Genomic DNA, 26,573 nt, shown 5'->3' on the forward strand with positions numbered 1-26,573 from the left:
AAAAAACAAAAACAAGTTATCCTTTAACAAAATGTATCAGTTCTAAATGAATGTCAAAGACAAAATAGGGTTTCCTTGAAAAAAATTGTTTCCTCCTTTCTTAAGTGAATGAAACTATGTCACAAGTAATAATATTGTTTTTTTTTTTTCAACGTTTATTTATTTTTGGGACAGAGAGAGACAGAGCATGAACGGGGGAGGGGCAGAGAGAGAGGGAGACACAGAATCAGAAACAGGCTCCAGGCTCTGAGCCATCAGCCCAGAGCCTGACGCGGGGCTCGAACTCACAGACCGCGAGATCGTGACCTGGCTGAAGTCGGACGCTTAACCGACTGCGCCACCCAGGCGCCCCAAATACTGGTTTTTGAAAAGTGAATCCCTGTGCATGATAAAAAGTAAATTGTATCTTATCTATGACAGGATAATGGCATGCACTTTCCACAGAAGTGTAGTTGGAACTTCATGACAGTCGCCATCACGCAATAGTACAACTCAGAGAACAAGACGGGCCAAAATAGGCATGAGAAGTGATTTTAAGATACTGTGTTGCATAGAATCGGCCTCCTTTCCGGTTCAGATCGTAGAGCTGGCAAAACCAACCTCCACAGATTTGGAAAAGGGCCTGCCTGCTCTACATGCTTTTTTTCCTGTCTGACACCCTTAGCAATTGCCAATCTGCCATTTGACACCTTGAGTTAGTTCACACTCCTGTGTGTGTTGCCTCCGGCCTTCACCAGCTAGCTTCCTGCAGACGTGAGGAGCTGCTCTAAATTGCTCTTTACAAAGTTTCAAAAAAATCATTAACTTCAGTCTTTAGTTCTTTATAGTTTCTCACCCATTTAGGTTGACAATACTTTTCTGATGCATATACATTTAAATTAATAAATCTCTCATGATTAGGGGATTTGTAAGCAGTGCACTATGCTACTTTCCAATTATTCATATGGGAAATGTGATGTTTTATTTTTATTTATTTATTTATTTATTTATTTATTTATTTATTTAAATATATGAAATTTATTGCCAAATTGGTTTCCATACAACACCCAGTGCTCATCCCAACAGGTGCCCTCCTCAATACCCATCGCCCACCCTCCCCTCCCTCCCTCTGTAAAAAGTGTGACAATCAAGCTTTGGAAGCAGTTGATTTTGATAAGTTGTTTCAAATTCTATACATTTTTTGAATAACTGTTAGTATTATTTCAAAACTGAAATTTCTGTGACTTGAAATTCTTATTCCTACCTGAGTTACCAAGTGTTTTACAAGTGAAGAACACATAATTTCTTTAAAAATTTTGACCATAAGAATGATTTTGAAGATTAGGAAAAGTAGACTATTTAAAAATATCTCATTTTATATTTGCTCAAAAATGCAAATCCTACTCTGGAAAAATAATATATTAAACAACAAAAAATGTTGAATGGAAATTCCATTTTAATTTTGCTTGTAGAAGAGACCGTATTGTCTCTTTAGTTCGATTTAGGTCTAAACAATATTGACTTAGTGTCATGTGGTTATAATTTGGTCTAATTATAAGACTAAATTGAAAAAAAGCAGACTTTGATCTGCAAAAAGTTGTCCAAACTTTAACAAGAAATGTTAGATGTATTTAAAAATGTAAACACTGTGGTTTATTCAAGTTTTAGTGTATATACTACATAAAAGCAAATGTTTGCTAGCCCAGTTTTAACTTCAATGCTTCTAACATTTATAAAAATTGTTCCTTATCGTTTGTGACTCTACTAAGAAGCAGAAAGAGAACAAACGTGAAAAAAGAGTAGACGTGAGAGAAAAAAATTATCATTTTATGGCTCACATTCTCCACATGCTCTCCATGGAGAAGAATTTGAGTATATATTTCCTAGAGACCAAATGAATTAGTATCTGCAAAAAGAAACGAACTAGTAATAAGTTAAGAGCTCGCTAATTAAGATCATACTTAGATGGGGCACCTGGGTGGCTCAGTCGGTTGAGCGTCCAACTTCGGCTCAGGTCACGATCTCACGGTTCGTGAGTTCCAGCCCCGCTCTGTGCTGACAGCTCGGGGCCTAGAGCCTGCTTCAGATTCTGTGTCTCCCTCTCTCTCTGCTCCTCCCCTGCTCACACTCTGTCTCTCTCTCAAAAATAAATGAAAGATTAAAAAAAATTTTTTTTAAAGATCACACTTAGAGTTTTATTGTAAAGAATGATCACATGTTGGTTTAAAAAAGAGCTTAAATATAAAACAATATTAGATGAAACCACTATGTCAGAGCACCTGGTGACAAGTTGGCTGAATGTCCAACTCTTGATTTCAGCTCAGGTGATGATCCCAGGGTCTTAGGATTGAACCCCACATTGGGTTCTGTGCTGAGCATGTAGTCTGCTTGGGATTCTCTCTCTCTTCCTCTGTCCCTCTCCTCTGCTTGCACTCTTTCTCTCTCCCTCTCTCTCTCCCTCTCTAAAAATAAAAACACAAAACAAAAACAAAACACAAAAAAGCTACGTGATACTGAGCTCCTAAAAAAATGCTTATGGGCATAAACATACTTATAAATTCAAACTGAGAATCGGTAACGAATCTCATAAGCTGGGGAGGTTTTATAGCCCTAGTCAACCAAAAATATTGTTCTTGAGAGTAAATGAATAAACAAAACTCATAAATGTATTAATAAAATTTTCCTCTTTACCCGTATTATACAAAATCGAAGGGTTTGCATGATGTATGTAGTTACTCTCTAGAAATAACATGGAAAGAACACTTTAGGACAGTGTTTCTCAAACTCTAGGGTGCTTCAAATCACATGAGGATCTGGTTAGAATACAGGTTTTGATTCTTTGGATCTGGTGTGATTTTGCATATCTTACAAGCCCCCAGGTGTTGTCTGTGTTGCTAGTCAGAGGACCACACCGAGAAGCAATGCCGTGCCAGAACCTCCAACAAAATGGCACAAATCCTCAACCTTGTTATCACATTAAGCATTTATAATCGTGTAGAACATGTATGCTTAGATTGCACATAAGGATCTTTTTCTCAGATGAGAACTGCACAAATTAAAGTTCCATCATCTTGTATGCGGCCCATTTCCCGTACTGGCACCTCAATTTTCTTCTTCCTCCAACAGCGCTAGACTGGTGCAGGACACATTACAAAGGGTATCAGGCACCCCTCTTGTAGAGGTGGCCCACCATCCCAGGCCCACCAAGTAGGCCACCGCCAAGTAGGGAATGCTGAGCCAAGAGCTTTAGCAACCACAGAATCCTAAAGAGAAATTCTATTTGGGTACACACTGAAAACAGTGTCTGCCTCTCTTTGGCAATATTAATGGCTTTAATGTATTCTAGTCAATCTCTGCATCAAATTCATTAAACTGAAATTTAAAGTTGGTACTCTAACCCTCCGATTTTTTGCACCATATATTTTGATTTTTCTAACCTGAACCCAGACAACCAACCTGGTCTTCTCCTTTCGTTATCTCTTCTCCAGGTGACTTTGGCAAAACTTCAATCAGCTCCAAGCTTGCAAACCAGAGATGTTAGGGACTTAAAGGGGTGCTACATACTCTCATTTTCCTCTCCGAGTGGTATTTGGAAGCAAGTGTGAGTTTAAGTATGGGTACGCTGTTCTGAGGAAGTTTTGAGTGGCACATTCAGTAGGCCACTCAAACTGGATCTTAAATGGATGCGTGCGCGCAAGAATAAAATATTTAGAGATAAAGATATTCTATCTTTCTGAGGAGCAATATTCAAACCAAATATTTGGTACTTCTTTGACATCATCACCAGATTATTTCCCAGTCCCCTTCACCTACAACAGATTCAGATAGCTAATCTAGTGACCACTGTGGTTTGGCTTCAGATCAAGTCTTGTGGATTCTATCCATGGGTTTATCAGCAAGTTCCCAAATACCATTTGTAGACAGTCCAAAGACATGTCCTGTGACACAGAGCATGCTTGGATATCTCCAAACTAAATCCAGACATCTAAATGGTTTTCCAACAAAAATCTACCATATATCTTATTTGTCAAGACAGCACTTTGCTTAATGGCTTGTACAAGTAATGTCTTTGATGAACATTTATCACAGGAATGAACACCAATTTTGGTACAGATTGTTCTTTTCATAAGAGCAATGATCATGTCTTATTATTTTGTGCACGTGTTTCTCATTTTTTAGGATATCAACAAATGTTTGTGAGTAAAATATATGATAGCCCTAGGCCTGTGCAGTTGTACATATCATTTTCAGGATGACTAAATTATTATAAGGTATCCCTCTGTCAACAAGGAAAAAAAACAACATTTTGATGAAATATTATTTATCATCCTGTTTTGTTGGGCATGACCAGTGTGACTGGGTATACCCCAGACTGGAAACTGTAGAGCAGATCGAGAAAACCCAAGCGAAATTCGTCCTATATGACAGACTGATTTCAGACTATGTTACAAGGCTAACTTAAAACTCACTTCTTCCAGGTAGTTTTTCAGTGACTGTCCTCCACTGGAGGCTTCTCCCTAGAGGCAAAGAGGAATAGAAGTTGAAAAGGTCAGGGGAAGGAGAAAGAACGACAGAAGATGAATCATGAAGAGTATTGAAACCTGGGAATAACACCAAATCCTTACTATGCTCCCACCATGCCGACTGGGGTTGTCAGTCTGGTGACTTTCTCCTTGGAAGGAGATCATTTTTTCAAGGCAACAATATTTCTTTTAAGTGGATTTTAAGTCACATAAATGAATAACCACCTGGAGTAGCTAACTAAAACTTAGGACAGAATGCTAAATGAGATCCGTAAAATTTTGTTATTAATTTTATAGATATGATAGTTTAAGAAAAAGGTCACCAATTCTGTATTCTATAAATCTGTATGAAGATCTAACACATGGACTTCAAAGTATTTTATGGAGAGAGTATAGCTCATTAACCTGTCTTTTCCCAGTGTTTATATGCAGCCTTTCTTTCTCACCTTGCTTGTACATTATTAGTAAATTTTCCATTATTTGTGCTTTTCACGAGACCTTTATCAGGCACTCGTAATCACTGAGATTTAAATCATAGAAATTTAACATCAAATTAAACATACATCCCAAATCCATCTAAACATTGGTGGTCAAAATTGTCAAACAACTCATTAGTTTGGATAAGTTATATTTTTTATACTACATGGCCAGAGACATTTGGAAATAAATCCTGAGATATCATGAAATGATAAATTCTAGGAGAACATGTGTGTTTAAAGGATAACTAAATACGTGTGAATAAAGCTTACATTTGTTCCTAACTTTTGGAGGACATTCTTTTTAACACTTCAAAGATTCTCCATATATTATCTCATTTAATTGGTTTTCCACTACAAGCGGAGGGCAAGACATCCTCTGCGAATCTGATGAATAAAGAAACTAAAGCCTGAGGGGCTCAAGGAAATGCTTAAGTTCAAGTGGCTAGGTATGGGCAAAGCTCTGCTGGGACCAGATTCAACTCTGACATTCCTTTCCCTCACTGAAATGAAAAGTTTAAAACATAAAAAATTAAATGTACCTTATTTTTTAAAACTTGTGATGTATACTCCAAAGCACTTTGACCGAGTTAAAAAAAAAAAAAAAAAAGAATGCTCATTTCAAAACAAAAATTAAGCTAGAGCGAGTTTAAAAAAAATGCTCATTTCAAAACAAAAGTTAAGCTAGAAATAAAGTATTGGTTTCCTTAAGCGCTTAGAAATCACAGATGTATAATATTTCCCCCCCCCCCCGAGTCGGGGTTTCCACTAGTGAAAAATTAGTATGCTGTAGTTTAACTGTTTCCAAATGCTTCCAAGCTTGTGGGATTTTCAACGGATATGACAGCCAAAGAGATAGGACAGTTATATTTACTTAAGCTAAAATATAAACTATTAGGAAAAATCAAATCCATATAAAACCCCCAAACTGTGAGGAATTTAACTCAAAGCATATGGAGGAGGCTGGAAATTTTCTTCAGATAAACTGCTTTTTCTAGTTGGATTTGCTATACTATCTCCCTTTATTTGGATAATTCATGGAGAGGGAATACAGCGGGATCTTCCAATTTGGCTCTTCCTTGTGACAGAACTAGTCCTTTGTGTACTATTAATCCCTTCCCCTTAGCCTGGGTTGCCCGGGGTAAGAAGATAGCGAGGCAAACTGCAGTTAGTAAAGATCTGCTTTCTGGAGGGGCCAGCGTTGGAGACCTGCCTGGCCGGCCTCTGAACATCTGAGGGCTAACAGTGAGGCGCTCCAGGGCCGCCCCCGGGCACTCGCTGAAGAGGCTATTTGTTTCCTTGGAGCTAGACTGCAATGGTTTTCCCAATTCATCTGGACACTTGCAGTGTTATGCTAAGACCTGCTAATGACTGAGGGTTTTCTTGATGGTCAGGTGTAACCAAAGCACTGTGTAGGCTACAGGGCTTTCTTGAACAGGCTTGCTTCTTCCCACAGTGTCAGGTCCTTTTCAATACCTATACCATAGAAGAGGAGAAACCCACACAACATCATTCGTTTCAAAGGCCACACAGACTGGAGTTTCGCTGTAGCTACCGTTCATAAATCACTGACATTGGTGGCACTGACGAATGAGGAGCATGAAGTAAAAAGACCACCGGAGGAAAATACAGAGGAAACAAACACTGCATAGAGCATTACAAATTTGGCATAGGGCCGAATGCACAAAACAAAGAACAAAATGTCAGGGTCTCTGATCTTAGGGTCAGAATAGATGGCACCAATCAAGAGGCTTGATTCAATATGTCAGTCTCAGGTTCCCCACTTCTAACCTGGGACTGTTGAAATGCTGACCTTTCCTCCTTCCCCCCGCTGGGGGCGCTAATGAAATAAAATCTCTTTCAAAGCAGAAAGCTGTCAACTTCAGTCATCCTTTTCTAAATTTAAAAGAACTGGCATTTTAAATATCAAGTCTCTCTAACAATATAATATTTTGATAATCACCCGGAAGTAAATAAAAATTACCCAAATGCAAAATCGCTTGAAAAACAGAGAAGAAAAGCGATACAAGGCACACAGCGGGGTGCGGAGGAGGGAAAGAGCAGAATACGTGGAAACTATGCCAGACGGAAAGAAAAGAAAAGAAAAGAAAAAAAAAGAAAAGAAAAGAAAAGAAAAGGGAAGGGAAGAGAAGAGAAGAAAGAAAATGTATTTCCTGAAATGTGGTTTCACTTATCATGAATTTTTTTTTTTTAATTTTTTGTTTTAACGTTTTATTTATTTTTGAGACAGAGAGAGACAGAGCATGAACAGAGGAGGGGCAGAAAGAGAGGGAGACACAGAATCTGAAACAGGCTCCAGGCTCTGAGCCATCAGCCCAGAGCCCGACGCGGGGCTCGAACTCACGGACCGCGAGATCGTGACCTGGCTGAAGTCGGCCACTTAACCGACTGAGCCACCCAGACGCCCCTATCATGAATCTTAATATAACCACACTTGAGATGAAAAATGTTTTAAACGTGAATTATAAAATATATTATAAACTCAGAGAAAGAGAAAATACTGACATGATTACAGTTTACCATTTGGCATGGGATTATGACTATTAGGGATGAAGGCTCTTGTTGCTCCTTTAGTTATTTTCCAGCTAAGGAAATATTCTCAGTGAGAGAGAATATACTAGAGACAGAGCTAGGACTAGGCCCACACTCTCCTGAATTCAATACCATCTTTCACTATACCAGGCTTCTCTTATTTAAGTGTTTATTTATTTTGAGAGAGAGAGAGCATGCATGCAAACAGTTGGGGGTGGGGGGGGGGTGGGGAGGAGGATCTGTCAGCACAGAGCCTGATGTGGGGCTTGAACTCACAAAATGTGAGACCATGACCTGACCCAAAATCAAGAGTCAGACGGTCATCCGACTGAGCCACCCAGGCACTCCATGCTTGTCTTATTTAAATCAGTATTTTCTATTCATCTCTTACAAATCCTTATGTAAAATGCATATAGACTTGTATTTTTCCATAGAATATACTTATTCACAAATCTTTTACGTCTAAGGCCTCTGGTATGAATTTCTTCCAAAGAAAGTTTCATGAGACCCCTACTTCCACCAGAATGCTCTTTCTTCCCACCTTTCAACTGAAATTAAACAATAATCCTAACATAGACAGCACCCTCTTAAGAAGAACGCATAGAAGAATGGGAGCTTGATAGGAATGGCCAAGGCATATCTGAACCTAAGGGACTAATAAAACTTCACCCATTATTTATTCCACAAGTATTTATGAAGCACTTATCGCATGCCACATACTGTGCTAGGTGTGGGGACAAAGAGGTGAACAATCCCTAACATAAAAGAACTACTGTAGTAAGAACAAATCCTACCGTAAAAAGTTTACCTTGAGAAAACAGTTATGAGAATATAAAACAAATGTTACTCGACATCAGCAAGCCCACGGTGCTACAGTAAAAAAATACGGGGAAAGGGCTCCTAGTGTTCCATTTATTCAACAAGCATGTATTGACAACTCTCATGTGCTAGAAGCTGTTAGAGCCACTGTATACATGTGATCGAAAAGACAAAGTAGAGGAATTAAAACTTGAGGAAATTATTTTTAATCTTAGTCTTAAAGACTTGATTAGCCAGATGAAGGGGCTGAATAATGAGAAGAGCTCATACGAGGCAGAAGGAAAATTTTGTGCAAGACCCCAGACACAATATAGCAAATATATGAAACCACAAATATTTCAATGAAGAGCACCAATTATACTATGCACATAAATGTGTACTGTATTTTTAGATATAGAGATATTAACATCATGCATCATTTCCTAATTCTATACTATAATTTCCTGTAATATAGCTGTTGACACGATGGTTATATGTTGTGTTTTCTAACTGCATTATTATACAGCATTGCCGACTTTGTGGCAGATGTTACAGAAATTGAAGTTCAGCTTTCCAAACTCTAGCAAACTCTATAGGCAGCAATTACCACTGATGTCCAAGAGAATAGGCAGTGATCTATTTTCAATTAGTAAAAAGCTGGGTGCAGTAGTTTGTAACTCAGAACTTTTGGAAAGCTCAAAAGTCTTTCAAATCGTCGATGTTGTCAATAAAGGGTTACACTTGTTTGCAGACCATGCATATTAACAAGTGCTGTTTCTAATTGGCCTCAATGTCTTTTCATATTAAGTTAAAATTTTTCTGAAAACTTATCCACGATCTTGGGAATAAATGTTGCAATAATGCAGAAGTACAGACACCTCTCTTTTCTGAAAATAGCACATTTATCCTTACTGCCTTAGCATTTCTAAGAGCTAAAAAACAGTGACATTTTGAAATAAGATGTTATGATTCACTCTGCCTTCAAGTTCCCCTGAAGCAGCTTATGTTTGTACTAGGAACCAGCAATCTAAGGCATGATCAGAAGCCAAATTTGTACCCTCACAAAGGACAAATAACATTCAATCCCTAAGCACATAACTGACGGTTACATTAAAATGAAAACGATTTACATGTTTCTTCCAATTTTTTCATGTTAAGCTAAATAAGTCCTTTATGGTAATGCCCTTGCCTTAGAGACTCACCTTACAAGAATGAAAAAGGGCAGCAGCAATTATGGGATTAATAATTGTCACTAATAGCGTTAAATTTTAAATTACTTAAGGCATTTTAGCGTTCCTTCCTATTTTCTGAAAAGTAACTTTTGCTGTTGCAAAAAAAATGGTTTTTTTCCTTTAATCCCACGTAAAACAAAAAAGGAGGGCAGTGTAAAGCTAATAATGAGAGGCTTCCTGTTTGAGAGTGCTAACTTTTATCCGTGGATATTGGAGAAGAGACAGAATGAAAGGGTGGGACTATATGGATGCTAGTGTTAATGATATTTAATTACGTTGACTTATAGAATAGACAGAGATACATATTATTGGTCAATTGATTTTTAGAAAACTCCATTTGACCTTGAACTATTCATTGTACTATTTATGTGTGTCTTTTCTGATGTGTTGACTGATTTACCATATCATTAATTAATAGTTTCACTATTATCATTGCAGAAAGTAGTAGTCATTTATTCCTCTAAAATGGTTTAATGTGCCAAAACAGCAAACTATCAGCCGTAAGATCCTGGAGAGTCAACTTTTCTTCTGAAGCAGAGTTTCTTCATACATAAAGTATGGACAAGAGAGCCACATGGTTGTGTTTCATATGAGATGGTGAATGTGTAAGAGTATGGAAATTTTCCACTGTAAAGTGCAATATAATTATTTTGTAAGTGCCTGTATCACCACTGATCCCACACCTATTGGTTTTCCTGCTTCCTACCCTGGCCCCACTACTCAAATTTCTATGTGCTCCTTTGACACTATGATATCTTTATCAAAACACCTGTCACATTCTACTATAATCCTGGTTACTTGCTCAATCTTTCCCCTTTAACTCTAAGTTGCTGGATGGCAAAAATTATTTTTATTAATTTTTGCCTCCCATGTCCTGGTAAAAGACCTGGAATGAATGAATAACCAGACAAACAATCAATTTGTAGATTTTACATAGCTCTAGATCCTATACAAGTCAAAATTTATAAATAGTGGGATAAAAGAACTCAGTCACTTTTATTTATTCAAAAAAAAATTTTAATGTTTATGTATTTTTGAGAGAGAGACAAAGGGAGTGCAAGCCAGGGAGGGGAAGAGAAAGAGGGAGACAGAGGATCTGAAGTGGACTCTGTACTGACAGCAGAGAGCCCGATATGGGGCTCGAACTCAGGGACTGTGAGATAATGACCTGAGCTGAATTTGGACACTTAACCGACTGAGCCACGCAGGAGCCTGGCCCTTAAGTCACTTTTAAAATCACTTTTAAAGTCACTTTTAAAATTCAATTATTATTGAATGCTTGTGCAACAAACCCACTGAAGAAGTTGCTGATCATAGGATTTGTTAGTAGTTACTGAATAAAATTTCCACCTTGAAATATGAAAAATATGTATTAGTAAGTATATTTTAATCATTTCTTGGCAATCTACTGCTATGAACAATTATTTTCATAATAATGAAAAATGGAAATGTTCCAAATTGGCCTTTTATTTCTATTTATTATTTATTTTTTTAATTAATTTTATTTTGTTTATTTATTTTTGAGAGAGACCAAGACAGCATGAGCAGGGGAAGGACAGACAGAGAGAGGGAGACAGAGAACCCCAAGCAGGCCCCATGGTGTCAGCGCAGAGCCCGACGCAGGGCTCAAACTCACAAAACCGTGAGATCACGACCTGAGACGAAACCAAGAGTTGGTCGCTTGACAGACTGAGCCACCCACTTGCCCCCAAAATTGGCCTTTTAAAAAATATGAAGAGATACAGAATTAAAGAAAGAGAAGTTCTTTAAAAACTTTGAGAGGTAAAGACTAAAAGACAAGGGGCACAAGATGAAGCAAGCACAAAAGACAACACCTTAAGAGAACCAGAAGGTTAAAAAACAAAAAAAGAGGCAAAAACAATTTTTAAGGGAAATTTTTTTAATCAAAAAGAAATTAATAAACGAATTTTTTAAAGTATTTTAGGGAAAGTGATATATGTTGAAGATAAGTAAAAGGGGAAACTTTTACTGCAGGGGTTAACGGTTATAACCCAGTTTCACGCCAGTTGAAAATCCATGTATAACTTTTGACTCACCCATAACTTAACTACTAAGAGCCTACTGTTGACCAGAACCCTTGCCAGGAACATAAATAGTCAATTAACACACATTTTACATATGATATGTATTATATGCTGTATTCTTACAATAAAGTAAGCTAGAGAAAAGAAAGTGTTATTAAGAAAGTGGAAAGGAAGAGAAAAACATTTGCAGTACTGTACTGTGCTTATGGGGGAAAAAAAAGCCCTATATAACTGGCCCTACACAGTTCAAACCTATGTTGTGCAAAGGTCAACAGTATATGGATAATAGAAGACTGTAAAGAAGAAAACAAAAGCAAGGGAAGAGAATAGATACAAAAAAATTATAATTCCAGGAAACCTCCCTGAAATAATAATAATACATTCCATATTGCACTGCATGCCTGACAATAATTAGCCAGAAAGACTGACGACCACAAGACAAATTCTAGCAAATTTATTGTATTTTAAAGAAAAAGAAAAAAATACTTTGGGCATTTAGAAAACCAGCTCACATGACTTATAAGGGGAAAATATTTAGATTATCATTAGATTTTAACAGCAGCCATTTATGCCAGTAGAAAATGAATTAATATATTTAAGATACTGAAGGAAAGAAAATGTGAGCCCAGTTAACTAGTGGAGAATGACCTTCAAAAAACCATGCTTACATGTAAGAACAGATGGTGGGTATTGACTACAGAGTCACCTGTCCTGAGGCCACACGGCAGTTTGAAAGGGGAGTATATACATAGGGTACATACTCTGACAATGTGGATTTTGTGCAACTATTAAAAAATTGGGAGAGAAAAGAGAAAGCAAATGCAGTTTTTTTTTTTTAGTTTTCAGTATTTATATTGGTAGATGCATTGGCATTTTTATCTTGAGACTCTGCGTATAATGTTTTAAAACTGTTAAGTGATCATGGAATATTTTAATTCTAATATCACTTTTCTCAATGAAGATCAAAATTGTGGGTATAGGAAAAAGCAGACAAAGATATAACCATAAAAAAATTAAACTAAAGACTTGGTATTCAATATGGGCACCTGGGTGGCTCAGTTGGTTGAGTGACTGATTCTTGATTTTGGCTCAGGTTGTAATCCCAGGGCCATGGGACCCAGACCATGCTGAGTGTGGAGCCTGCTTAGGATTCTCTCTCTCTCCCTTTGCCCCTCTCCCCTGCTCTCACTCTCTCTCTCTATCTGACATTAAAAAAAAAAAAATTGAAAATGAGTCTTGGTATTTTCTAATTTGAATTGAATGTGTCAGTATGAACTGTCCACTCAAAGGGGCTAGAAAAAATGACCAATCCGGTAGCAATGATTATCTCTAGTGTCCAGACTGTGATCTTGAAATACCATTTCTCACTAAAAGGAACTAGGGCCTTTTAAAAAACACTGGCCTATTCCATATTTGGGGCAGGCTATGTAAAACACAAGCTTGGAATATCTTGTGCTACCCAATAGCAAGGAAGCTACCAGAGACTACCAGGGGCATAACAAAGTGACCCAAAAATAAAATTGAAGCTCTCACAGCCCAAAGATAGGACAATGTGAGATCTAGCAGTGAAAATAACTTCCATAGGCTGAAACATATCAAATAAGTTTAAAGAAAGAATTGGTTCTCTTCTGAAGATAGTAGGGAAAGTATTCATTATCTTGAAAACTAGTAAAGAAGGAAGATAAATCAAGCAGGCATCCTGCCTTTCTTATGGGAACTGTATTACTGGCTAATCAAATGGTAAGTGAAGGAAAGGGTCTCTTAACAAAAGTACTCTAACAAATAAACACAAAATAATTCATAAAATCAAAATACCACCACTTTGCAACTATCAATGAATCAACAGAGTTTGGCATTAAGCCTCAATGGCTGCTAAGATGGTAACATGAGAAACAACCAAATATTACATGTCCCCTCTAGTTTTGCCAAAGAGGAGCTTTACCCAGTTTCTGGATAATTTGCAGGAACTGAAGGACTGAAGGACTGAAGGACTGAAGAAGACTGAAGAATATGTTGAATTATACCAGGAATATGAAGTTAACAAAATTCAGATTGCAGAAAACTACACATCAAATGGCAGGGTTCTTCAACAGATAAACTGTAAGAAAATGCAAGAAATGGCAGAGGAACCTGTAGATTAAAAGAGACTGATTTTTTAAAAGTTGGCAAAGTTGACAATAATGTCGACAGAGGCATATTTGAACGATAACTCTACTTTCAAAATGGAAGGATGATTATAAGTTAGAATAACTGTTACTTGTGGGGAGGGGCAGAGGTTGTGACTGGGACAGGGCACACTGGAGGGACTTTTCGGTTATCTAGTAAAATTCTATTTCTTGAACTGAGTAGTGTTGTCACCATAAATAAGTCATTAAGCCATACATTTGACTTGGGTGATTTTCTTTTTTTTTTTTTTTAATGTTTATTTTTATATTTATTTTCAAAGAGAGAGAGTGTGTGTGTGCATGCACAAGCAGGGGAGGAGCAGAGAAAGAATCCCAAGCAGGTTTCATGCTGTCATTGTGATGCCCGATTGGGGGGCTCGATCTCACAAACCACGAGATCATGACCTGAGCTGAAATCAAAAGACCCAGGTGCTTAGCTTACTTAGCCACCCAGGCACCCCTGAGTTGGGTGATTTTCTATATTTGTATTCTATTTTGTAACAAAAAATATATTTCAAAGTAAACAAATAGCCATTTCTAATATTAAACTATATAGTTACAGGCATAATTGTAAGGTACAAAGGCAGCTCTTAAAAATGAGTGTGAAGTATTACAAGGCTCTATTTACTATTAGCTACATCTCCATGGTCACATATCTAATCTCTCATTGATCCAAATCTTTTGGTGTATGTAACAAAGTAATTATTGGTTATATATCTAGAAAAGTAGTTAAAGAACACTCTTATTGTTCTGATTCGATCTTAAACTAATCTAATTATAGCACTGACCTCATAAAAATCAGTTGGCAATTTTGATTTTTACCATTTGAAATAATTAAACCTTTACATTTTCTTCCATTAAGCTTTTAAAAAAATCAATAGATGTCACTTTGGAATCTGTAAAGTACTTGTATAAATTCTCTAAGGTCAGTGAAATATGAATGTCAGTCTCATAATTTAAACCAAACATACAATGTATTCTTTTAAAATTAAATTAACTCGTGTCTTAGCAAAATGGCTAAATGGCTAAGGTGACCAACTTCCTGAACTGTGACTCAGATGGGAGCATGCAGGAAAGCTGATACCCAATGGTCATGAAATACCAAGACTTTTATGTCTCTTCTGTTCTCAGCCCATGTTTCCTTAATTTAAAAAAATGATTGATTTTTTAGATAAGTAACAATACTAGACATGTCTCTACATTGAATGAAACATATTTCTCTAACAGATCATGGACACAAATAATTTAGTGCTTCTTTTAACATATATCTCTGATTTTTAACTTCAACAACAAAAAAGACCAGTTTCACATTTCAGACACCCTTGCATTATTTAATAGACATTAAAGGGCTATAGACTAGTTTAAACTTAATAAGAAAAATTGTTTTTCATTGACTTGTAAATGTAAATAAATATAGGCAGTCCAGGGCAGAAGTCCTGCATTAAAAGTGTATTTTTAAGCTTTAAAATATTTACTTAAAAAAATATTTACTTAAAGGGGGTTGATCTTTTATTTATTTTTAAAATTTTTTTAGTGTTTTTCATTTTTTTTTTTTTTGAGAGATAGACAGAGCATGGGCGGAGGAGCAAAGAGCAAGGGAGACACAGAATCCTAAGCAGGCTTCAGGCTCTGAGCTGTCAGCACAGGGCCTGATGCGGGACTCGAACACATGAACCGTGAGATCATAACCTGAGCTGAAGTCAGATGCTTAACCGTCTGAGCCACACAGGGGCCCCTGATCTTTTATCTAATTGATTCCTTAAGTGGTCCAAAGAGAATGCTAGCTGTAGAATTAAGTTTCAAACGAAATAAACAAAATGTATGAAGTAGCATTATCTAGCCTGTCACAAACTTGGCAGCTGATATCATAAACAGTGCCGCTAGGAGAGTTCGGACTTGGCTGGGGGAAATATTTTGAAGCCTAATCAATTTTCCAAGAAGAAGAGGTGACCTCCAAATAAATAAGAAAAGTGACTTGGGAAGATAAAGATGGTGTTTATCCAAGTATCACAATTACTAACTCTGAAGTTTTGAAAAGACAATTGTCCATTACTATGTCTGAACTCACCACCTGTGTTTATGTACAGTTATTTCTTCTGCTTAATATGACTTGGTCACTGGACTAAGACTTGGCTTTGATTCGATGTGTTGTCAGAAAGTGGGGGGGCGCCTGGGTGGCGCAGTCGGGTAAGCGTCCGACTTCAGCCAGGTCACGATCTCGCGGTCCGTGAGTTCGAGCCCCGCGTCGGGCTCTGGGCTGATGGCTCAGAGCCTGGAGCCTGTTTCCGATTCTGTGTCTCCCTCTCTCTCTGCCCCTCGCCCGTTCATGCTCTGTCTCTCTCTGTCCCAAAAATAAATAAACGTTGAAAAAAAAATTAAAAAAAAAAAAAAAGAAAGAAAGTGGGAAACATGATGTCCTAGAGAGGCAAGAGTACAGGCTTTAGAGTCCAGCAGCTATGGGCTCATACCCCAGTTCTGTCACGTATGCACATGTGTGTTGGGCAAATTATATGACTTCCCCGGGTCTTGGTTTCTCCTTCAGTCAATGGTGATAACAACATGAGCACCTCATGGGCTATTATAATGATTACATGAAACAATGTCCGCAAAGCAGAGAAGACAAGTACGAAAGCCTGGCTGTCATCATTATTTATCAGGATAATAAGTACTAGTACTAGTATCAGGAGGCTTTCAGGGAATGAAAGACAGAGAAAGCCAGCTTCACACTATGTAAGGTAGGAGAATTAGAGATATGCTTAATTCTTTAAGAATGTAGCTGGAAGGGGGACCTGATGCAGGGAAATTAGATGCTGCTTTTTCATTTATCCAGTCTTATTTGGGTGTCACTTTCATTACAAGGATCTTGCACCTTCAGTGACAGGTAGTTATTGAATGGCTTCCCATACAAATCAGATTTCAGCAGTGCATTCAACGTGGATGGATGGCAAGGGAAAGGGGACTTTTAAGAGGCTGGACATAAGAACTAGAAAGAAGCAAATGACACAAGTCAAGAGAAATTATTGAGAAAGGGAAGTAAGAATGCATCCTTAACAGGACTTTATTCCTGACCATCTCTCCTTCCTCAATTCAAGACCCTCCCCAACACTCAAGTCATACTGAGTAACCTCCAGTTCCTCCTACAGTCAGTGTCTCTGTCTCTTTGTCTCCCTGTCCCTCTGTCTGCCCCTCCTTCCCTCCTCAGGCCATTCCTTTGTGCATTCCATGCCCTCTTCCTGATTTCACCTAGTAAGATTCTACTCTTAAGTCTAAGTTCAGTGCCCCCTTGTTCCAAGAGAACTTCCCAACATTTGTGTTGCCCTCCTCATGTGTTCCCATGACTCTCTATACAATTAGAGAATTTTCTACACCAGTTGCTTTGGCCTGACATAGTCTCCACTACATTGTCAGCTCCCTAAACACCTCTTACTCTTTTTAAGTTTATTTATTTATTTTGGGGGGGGGGCAGAAAGAAAGGGGGAGAGAGAGAGAATCTCAAACAGACGTTGTCAATAGGAGCCCGATATGGGGCTCGATCCCACAAACCGTGAGATCATGATCAAGAGACAGATGCTTAACCAACTGAGCCACCCAGGCATACCTCCCTGGACACATCTTTAACATTTGCAGGACCTGAGGTGAGCGGTCAGAGGTCCACATTGTCAACAAGCTATTATATAAAATAAACTCTGACTTGCGAACAGACCTGGAAGGTCAGCTTCAAATTCAGAATTCTAATATTCTTTCAAGTTCTGCACCATAATTTGGCAGAAAGGGAGAGGAGGAAGGCAGTGCTGACCCCAGAGCCATACTCTTGCCTCTCTTTTTGCCCCACCCATGTTGTACCCCAAGGGGCTTTGTGAGCATATGTGTAAATATCCCTGCCTGCATCTTGAGGCTCATTTAATCCTCCCGAAGGGTGACTGCTTGCCCACACCTCAGACCTGGAACTGAGCTCTTGGGAAGGGATGGACAAAAGAAGAAGGCCATGAAAGTTCAGGAAGCAGGCTTCAAATCATTTGGGAAGGAGATTTTAAGATCCTGTACCTCGCACATGGTCAGGTTCCAGGTAGGTATATCCCCTTGACTGAGGCATTCTTCATCCCATGCAGAGGGGCACAGCCTGGGGCTGGACTAAGAATACCAATGAAGCTCTCTGCCAGTAAACATTTCTGTCCCTTACTGGCTACAGCACTTAATGCAGGGCTTGGCATCTAAGAGTCAATCCAAAATATTTATTGAATGAATGAGGATTATTATAAAAGGCACAACTTTTTAACTTAAGGTCCCAAACAATCAAAAGATAGTTAGAAGGTGTGGTTAGAAATCTAGGAAGACACAGACTTTATCTCTGAATATTTCAGAAATAAAAGAATCACGGAGATTCTAGTAGCAAGAGGTAGGGAGACAGGTCATGTTTTAGATCTATGTAGGATCCACAGAAAATATAGTTCAAATAGGAACTAGAGAAAGATATTTTAAAAATTGACTATTTTTCTGAATTGGAAAATGGCCTTAAAACATAGATGAACAAAAATAACCCAAAGGTAGAATATAAAAATAACAATGAGTGAGATCCAATGAAAGTACCTACCAAAAAGAGACCTTCAGTCTTACCAGCTCAAATGGTCTATCTGCATAAAGATCAAAGGCACAGTTCTCTCTAGGAGAGGCAGAGTGCTTTGCACTGTGATTATCAGGAAGGTGGATAAAACTTAAAATGGAAACAAAGTGAAAAAGGATGTGGAAGGACCTGTTTACAGAACGTATCTTTGCAATCAGATTTTGCTAACTACAGGGTGTACCACACCTCTTCAGCCTAGTCTCACATTTCTATAAACTACGAAGTGATACCAGAGTTTACGTGGATCACCCAACACCCAACAATGCCGCAAACCACAATTCAAATGCTTGATTAAATCTAAGACAGGGCACAGAATGTGGAGCTCATGATGATGCTCCAAGTCTCTTTGATGCAGTACTGTTTTTCCTTTGTGGTCTAAAACCCTTGCCCCTTTGGGGAGTAGAGCTCCAAGATGTTCTATAAGAAGAAATTTCTATGTTAATTCTTAGCCTAAAAAGTAAATTTAATGTGCCTTACAGAACAAAGCTTACTTTGGGGCCCTGAAAAGGGCCAAACCACATCATAGAGAGTAAGAAGATATCTTCCATTCTCATGAAGGTATGCCCATCTTTAGAACCAAGTTCAAAGCAAACATCTTTTGAAGTCTTACTGAACATGACTGAACATTGAGGTTTATTACAATGTTTTTGCATGTGTTTGCATTTTGTGAAAACAGCTAGGATCAGAAGCAGAGAAGCCAAAAAGATTTCCTGCCAGGTCTGGGAATCTAAAAGCCAGAAATTTCTAGAGAAAAAATAATTCTTATAATATGTGTAGCCTAATTTTACATACACTCCACGTTAATTGAGATGAACACCTGAAATCCTGGATACTTTTTGACAGTGAACTTCAGAGCCAAACTATTTAGCCCTGTCTCAAACCCATGGCAATACTGCAGGTTAAAAGTTAAATGTAACTCATCTTATGGTCACTACCACTTAGTTAAACATGTCAATTTAATAAAGCCAAGTCAAGAGAAGGCAGCCTCAGTATTTTTAAAGATCACAAGTCTCTTGGGAAATGGTTCTCTTTACTCCTGCAGAATGCCCTTTGAAGCCCAGAGACACAACACATCAAGCTAATCAAAGTACTTGCCACACAGAGTTTTGCATTAGCATGTTGGGAGACTTTAATCGCTCACTTGGCTGAGCACCAGCCTCAGGGCTGACCACGACACACAATTGTGCAGCATAATGCCCCAGCCAAGGAGGCGATGGAGACACAGGTTGGCCACTTTTGTGGAGGAGAAAAGTTTCAATGGCAAGTGAAATAAAATGATACACAACACAAATTTTCAAATTTCTCAAGAAGCTTAAACTAACCTGATGAAACTAATTGTAAAGTATTCTATGTTATTTAAAAAATCACATATAGAATTATAAAAACATAGCCAGGTAGTAGTTCATATTAAAAAAAAACAAAAGAGGGAGCTTTCAAGTAACGACAACATTGGTGTGTATAGCAGTGCAGTGGAAACTACCGAAAAGCTATTTCAATACCAGACATGGTTAGTAAAAGCACAATAAATTCCATCAGGTTGTTAATAGTTGAACTGTACATTGCTGACCAGCTTAGAGTATTGTGCTCACGTGTAGTGAGATGATTCAAGGGGAGAAAAGTCTGAGAAGAGTGTTACATAAGGGATGACTGAAGAAGTTGTTCACTTTCATCATAAGGACAGAAGAAAGAGTGATTGAGATGTTTAAAGATGAAGATTTAAAAGATGGAGAGGAAATTAGAGTTCTTTCTTGTTTCAGAGAGCAAAATTAGGGCATATAGATGAAAGTTTCATGGGGACAGATTTTTCTCTCAAAGTGAGGAGGTGTTGCTGTAGAGCAGTAATAAAATATGGGTGGGAGCAGGAAGCTTCAGGAAAGACTGTTCCCTGAAATCTTGGGAGCAAGATCAGGCAGTGACCTATAGTAGAGGTTCTTTGTTGAGGAAGAAGTTGCCTTATATTCTTACATTGAGTTTGCATTATACTTCCTTCTCTTAAGAAACTTGATCTCTTCCTAAAGTTCCCAAGTTGGGTATCTAAACTGAGGCATAGAGATAGTAAGGGGATAGAATCAGACTGGCTTTCTTCCCCACAATTATAACCCTGTTGCATTTAACTCAGGACAATGAGCTGGAAAAACCTTCAATAGTTAGCCTTGTTTTTGACTGTGTTATCTGAATAAAGGTAAGGAAAATGGCCTTTATCTAGTAGCTACTATAGACCAAGCACATTTAGCTCTGTGCTCAATCCTTACAATATTCCTGTGAAATAATTACCTCTATTTGACAAATAATGAAACTGAGACTAAGAAAATTCCAAAGTAGAGCTGGGTTTTGAATCTTATGTTTTTGAAGTCTTGATCTTTCTAGAAGAGAATGAAATCAACCATTTCATTTGTCAAACTGAATGCTTAAACTGTGAGGTTGATTTAAGCCCGTACCTGGACTCCTAATCCAGTTCTCTATCAATTATGTTACCCTATGGTTTTCTACTTGTTGGTTTTGATATTCTAGAGTCAACCCAACAAATTATTTACACTAAACCTGAACATAAATTATTATTGTGGATAACAAACTCATTCAAATATATGTAAAGTAACTTAAAGAAGAAAACTTAATGTGAATCATCAAAGCTTATGTTAGGTTCTGATAAGAACTTAATAAATAATGCTGCAAAAACTCCAGGTCCAGATAAATTATTTCGTTTCTGCCAGGAGAAAGAAGTATGGGTAAGTGTATCCTCAAGGCATTCAGGATATAAATGCATTATTTAATACTCCTGGGAAGCCAAGCCTCCAAATCAATAGAAAGAATCGTAGCTTTGGAGACAAGATTGGGTCTGAATCTTTTTGTGTATGTGTATCATTCATTAGGCATGTGGCCTTTGGGTCAAATCACTTAGAGTCCCTAAGTCTCTCTTTAGTTGTGAAGAGAGAATAGAAAGAGTACGAATGCTTTCAGTTGAAAGATTAGGGGTAATATCCATAACATATGGTGCTAGGCACTCAATAAATCCTTCCCACTTTGATTATGACCCAGCACTCCAACATCATGGCCTTCACTCTACCCACCTTCCTTTCCCCCATCTAATTCTCCAGCTGTGCTGAACTGCATGTGAGCTTTAGATCGATTTTTCTCTCCCTCTGTGGTAGTGAAGCTCCCCAGTAACTCAGCTCACCAACCCAAAGTCCGCCTTCTCTTGGAAGCTGTCTTTGATCACTCTTCACCCTGCAGTCTCCATTAAATGCTGCCCCCTCCCATGTACGCTCTGTGTATATATGTCAGAGTATTTCTCTGCTCTCACAAAGTCTATTCATTCAACTGCCCTTCCCATCACACTGTAAGTTCTTTAATGCCAAGAAGTGTATCTTTCATTTCTAGATTCCCAGTACTTCAGAGAATGCTTTACAATAGAAGATGGTCCATAAATGTTTCCTGAAAGAATGGATGCAGTAAGCCCAGAAGGTCAGGATAGCATTTTATTTCAGGGCTAGACTAAATCATTTTCTAAGAATAGCTTTATTGGTCAATCTTCTTAAAATCTTATTTAAGAATTCAGACGACTTAGAACAAATGTGCATTTACATACATTTTTATTCATTTGGGCTGCTATAACAAAATACCATAAACTGGGCAGCTTATAAACAACAACTATTTATTTCTCATAGTTCTGGAGGCTGGAAGTCCAAGATCAGGGTGCCAGCATGGCCAGGTGAGGCCCTTCTTTTGGGTTGCAGACTTCTAATTATATCTTTGCATGGTGGAATGAGCAAGGGAGCTCTCTTGGGGTCTTTTATAAGAGTATTAAACCACTCCCGGGTTTAAACCCAGTCATCTCCCAAAAGTACCACCTCCCGAAGTCCTCACCTCTCCTAATGTTATCACTTTGGGTATTAGGATTTTAATACATGAATTTTAGAGGGACACAAACACTCAGACCATAGCAACAAGGTAACTTGAAAGGCATTCAGAAAAATCAAAGATACATTTCTCTACATTTTCCACCGATAGTCAAATTAAAATACCACTTACTTCTACATGTATATGTAAAGGGTGAAGTATTCTCTTGTAAATTTAGTAGATGTTAACTTTAGGCTGATAATTAAATGTTTTTTCCTCCCCAGGCAAAACTGATGTGTAATGGATAAAATGGGTATAAAATGTGAATTTGGTTATACATATGCAAAAATTTGGTTAGAATGGTTTAAAGAAATATACACTGTGCACACGTGCACATGTGTGTACATATGTACATCTATATAGAAATTTTTAAATATTTATTTCTTCAAAAGCTCTGGCCCTCTTCTTGGAAATGCAAATAGTTAAAGCTAAAATAATTAAATTTTATTTTTATCATTATTGTCATAGCTGTGCCAAGGTCATAGCTGTGCCAATGTTGCTAAGAATAGTTACAGGAAAAGTAAATCTAAGCTTGATAGCCTTTACTGCTGAGTTTAGAGAAACTTCCAACCTTTGAGGAAAGTTATGACCATTTGGCAAGGAAGCCTATCTATTAAATACAATCTACCACTTCATTGGGTGAGCCTATAAGAACAGTACAAGAAAATAAGTCTAAGGATAATTTGCATCCTCTACATTATCTTTGCTGGAGTTGAAAAGAAGTGTAGCTCTGAAAGACCCCCGGTTCCCACGCAGACAGCAAGCCGCCAAACCCCTTATAACTCTTCCTGCCTGAATTTGGAATAAAGTTAACAGACTTGCAAAGTTCAGTCAAAGATAGATAGTTCTTAATAATGATGCTATACTCCCTGATTTCTCAGAACTAACGTAAATATGTTCATATATCACTAGTTTTAGGAGAGGATATTCCAGCCTGACAATCCCAGCCAAGTCAACTGCTGGCCCTCTAAGAAGTGTGGCTTGAATTCAACTTCATAAAGGAGTCATCCTGTGTTATTGTCCTGACTCTAATTTAGCTTGAGAATCTGCTGTTGTGATACAAAGGGTAGGCCTACCCAAAACCACTGAGCTAACAGAAAAACAAATACATCCACATGGGGGAGGGGGGGAAGCAAGCCAGTTTTATTGTTTGTATAAAAAAGAGAGAATTTTGGGGTGCCTGGGTGGCTCAGTCGATTAAGCATCCAACTTTGGCTCAGGTCATGAGCTCATGGTTTGTGAGTTCCAGCCCCGTGTTGGGCTCTGTGCTGACAGCTCAGAGCCTGGAGCCTGCTTCAGATTCTGTGTCTCCCCTCTCTCTGTCCCTCCCCTGCTCATGCTCTGTCTCCCAATAATAAATAAATGTTAAAAAATATGTAAAGAAAAAGAGAGAGAGAATTTAGGTGTGCGTGGGTGACTCAGTGAGTTAAGCGTCCAATTCTTGTTTTCGGCTCAGGTCATGACCTCATGGTTTGTGAGATCGAGGCCCGCATCAGGCTCTTTGCAGTCAGAGTGGAGCTTGCTTGGGATTCTCTCTCTCTTTCTCTCTGCTCCTTCTCTGTTCTCTCTCTCCCAAAAATGAATAAACTTTAAAAAAAAAAAGAGAGAGAGAGAGGGAATTTAAAAAGAAAAACAAAAATCAAAATAAGTCACCTTATCTCTGTGACTCTCCCTCCTGCCATCACAGCACACATCCCAGGTTGGCCAAAATGCAAGCATTTCATAATCCCTGCAAAGGGGAGCCCCTTCCAGGAAGCCCCTGGAAGACAAAGGCTGGGCCTCAGCACCATTGTGTTCTCTGGGCCATCAGAATGGTTGGCACCCAGTAGACATACTGTGCATATCTGCTGACCAATCAAATGGTACCCTGTTGGACTATTTCAACCCAAGAACCCACAATAATGTGAAGCAACTATGAACAAGTTCAAAAGCTACCATTTTTAGCACTTTACATATAAATGATCTCAGTTCACCCTTCCTGCAATTGTATAAAGTTGCTTTTATGAGTGAAAATACTGAGTTCAGAGAGACCACATTGCTTGTTCTGTATCTTAAAGCTAAAAACTACTAACACCAGATTTGACCTTGGGTTTATAGAACTCCTGAGTCCATGTTCCATCCAATGTGCATTGTCTTTACTTCTCAGAACATATATAAGATTTAGCATGGCCTAGGTTTAAATTTTGGAAAAACTCCACATAGACTCAGCATAATGTTCAATGCAGGTGATATTTTTATTTTCAATCTTGCAAACTTCTTAAAGTGAGCTGGGTAATAAGCATCTGAGTGTCACTGCCTCCAGAGGCTAATAGTAGATAATGTGCAGGGACACAGACATTACAAACTTTCCTATGAACAGTATAGGGTTTAACCTTCACTTTAGAAGATGGCTTAAAGGATCTCAGTTGTAATAAAAATGCAAATGATAATAATAATAATAATAATAATAATAATAATAATAATAATGTTTTGTGTTCAATCAATTGCACAGCAATACTTTAAAATAAAATCAAATTCATTTCTACTCTGACAATCACATTTTGACTATAAATGCAAGTGTGCCGATGAGATGCCTTTTTTGTTATGGAGGAGGAATTATTTCAATTCACGAATAGTATACTTGGTACGCATCTGATCACCCTGTGTGTAAATCATTTATTAAGCCTCCTGTCAACTGTTTAAAACTAAATAAGAGTTCTCTTTCATCTATAGGGAGAAATATCCATATGTGAAAACTCCATATTTTCACAGAGAAATGAACTAGTCCTATTCAGAATCATATCAATCAACACCATTTAAGTTATCCAAGATTTTGATCAGGATATTTATTTACATAGACTTTTTGGAATGTGGTGTAGATTCACTTCCATACTAGTCCTGCTTAGATTAACATTCCTTATTATCCTTCCAATTAACACGTTACTGAGCATAAAAAATGAACAAAACCCCAAAAGTATAGGATCCTTGACTAAAATGTCATTTAAATTTTCCTACTTTTTAAAAGTTCTTTTCCATTAAGCATAGATAATTTCTCTTTATCCTTAAGGACTCACTTTAGAACCAAAATAGTCCTCCCACCCATACCCAACACCTCAGCACTACACACTTCTACTTGGCATAATGCCCAGCATTCTTGCTTAGCAAATATTTAGGTACTTTGATATGAATATTGATATGAAAAATCAATTTTATATGGATGATAATGAATGAATGAGTTAGGGTCCATTATAATTTCTTGAGAAAAAAACTAACTGAATTTTCTACATTTATCATGAATAATAAGCCAGAAATTTACTAGAATTACACTTTTTCTTAAATTTATTTATTTTGAGAGAGAGAGAGAGAGAACAAGTGGGGGAGGGGCAGAGAGAGAGAGAGAGGGAGAGAGAGAATCTCAAGCAGGCTATGTGCTGTCAGCAGAAATCAAAGGCCTGACATGAAACCAAGTGAGCCACCCAGGCGCCCCTAGAATTACACTTTTCAAGATAGAATAAATTGGCTCCTAATTGAATTAATTCTGTCAAGTGGTCTACAGCATCCAAGTATTTCTATCTCTCGTAGGCCATGAAGGTAGGGAGAATAAAGTCCCCCAGCCTGCCTCATTCCTTTAAGCGAGCACACACTCTGTGTCAGGGTATTGTACTTGATGCAGGGGACTTTGGAGGGTTTAATGGAAAGGGCAAGGCTGCCGATTGATCTCACATGCACTGTCTACACTGGGGGCACTCTTAGTTTTAAGCCACAAATGCACTTAGTGCATGCAGTTACTTCTTACAAAGTTAGGGACATACTTCCTTGTGGGTACCCAGCTGGCTTGGGCAATAGTGGGTGGTTGGACACCTAGAGGGAGGCAGCTGTCTATCTACCAGAAGTAAGTGTACCGGCTATGGAACCATGCAGACCCGTGCCAAAGCCTGCTCTGCTATTCCCCAGTTTTGTAATCTTGAGAGATTATTGAGCCTCTTGACAGCAATTTCTACAGCTGTGAAACTGGTATAACAATGCTTATTGAATATGAAGATTTTTATAAGATAATACCCGTGAAAATATGGCAGTCACTAGCAAATAACACATTTTCAATATAAAGGTAACTCTTAATCTGATGCCAAATTATTATTCTATTACTGTTATTCCTGACACTGCCATTATACCTGTTTCTTTGGTCAGAGTTCATTGGGAGTTACAGAAGATTCAATAGTTTTAGTGTCAGAAAAACTCTCAACAGGAGACCTCACAAATCTGGATACAACTTCTCCTTGACAGTGAAATTATGACAGTGTTTCC

General features: G+C 38.0%; 1 protein-coding gene across 1 annotated transcript in view; it reads right to left on the reverse strand.

Moving 5' to 3' along the window:
* The window catches only part of CUNH8orf34 (chromosome unknown C8orf34 homolog), a 412,431-nt gene that overhangs the window by 37,346 nt on the left and 348,512 nt on the right, over positions 1-26,573 (reverse strand). Inside the window, 1 exon segment of the mRNA XM_040487647.1 lies at positions 4,449-4,496. Within this exon segment, the coding sequence (XP_040343581.1) occupies positions 4,449-4,496 (48 nt within the window).

This window comes from Herpailurus yagouaroundi, unplaced genomic scaffold (genome assembly GCF_014898765.1).
Source record: "Herpailurus yagouaroundi ecotype Mexico unplaced genomic scaffold, PumYag 165, whole genome shotgun sequence".
In the NCBI taxonomy this organism is placed as follows: Eukaryota; Metazoa; Chordata; class Mammalia; order Carnivora; family Felidae; genus Herpailurus; species Herpailurus yagouaroundi.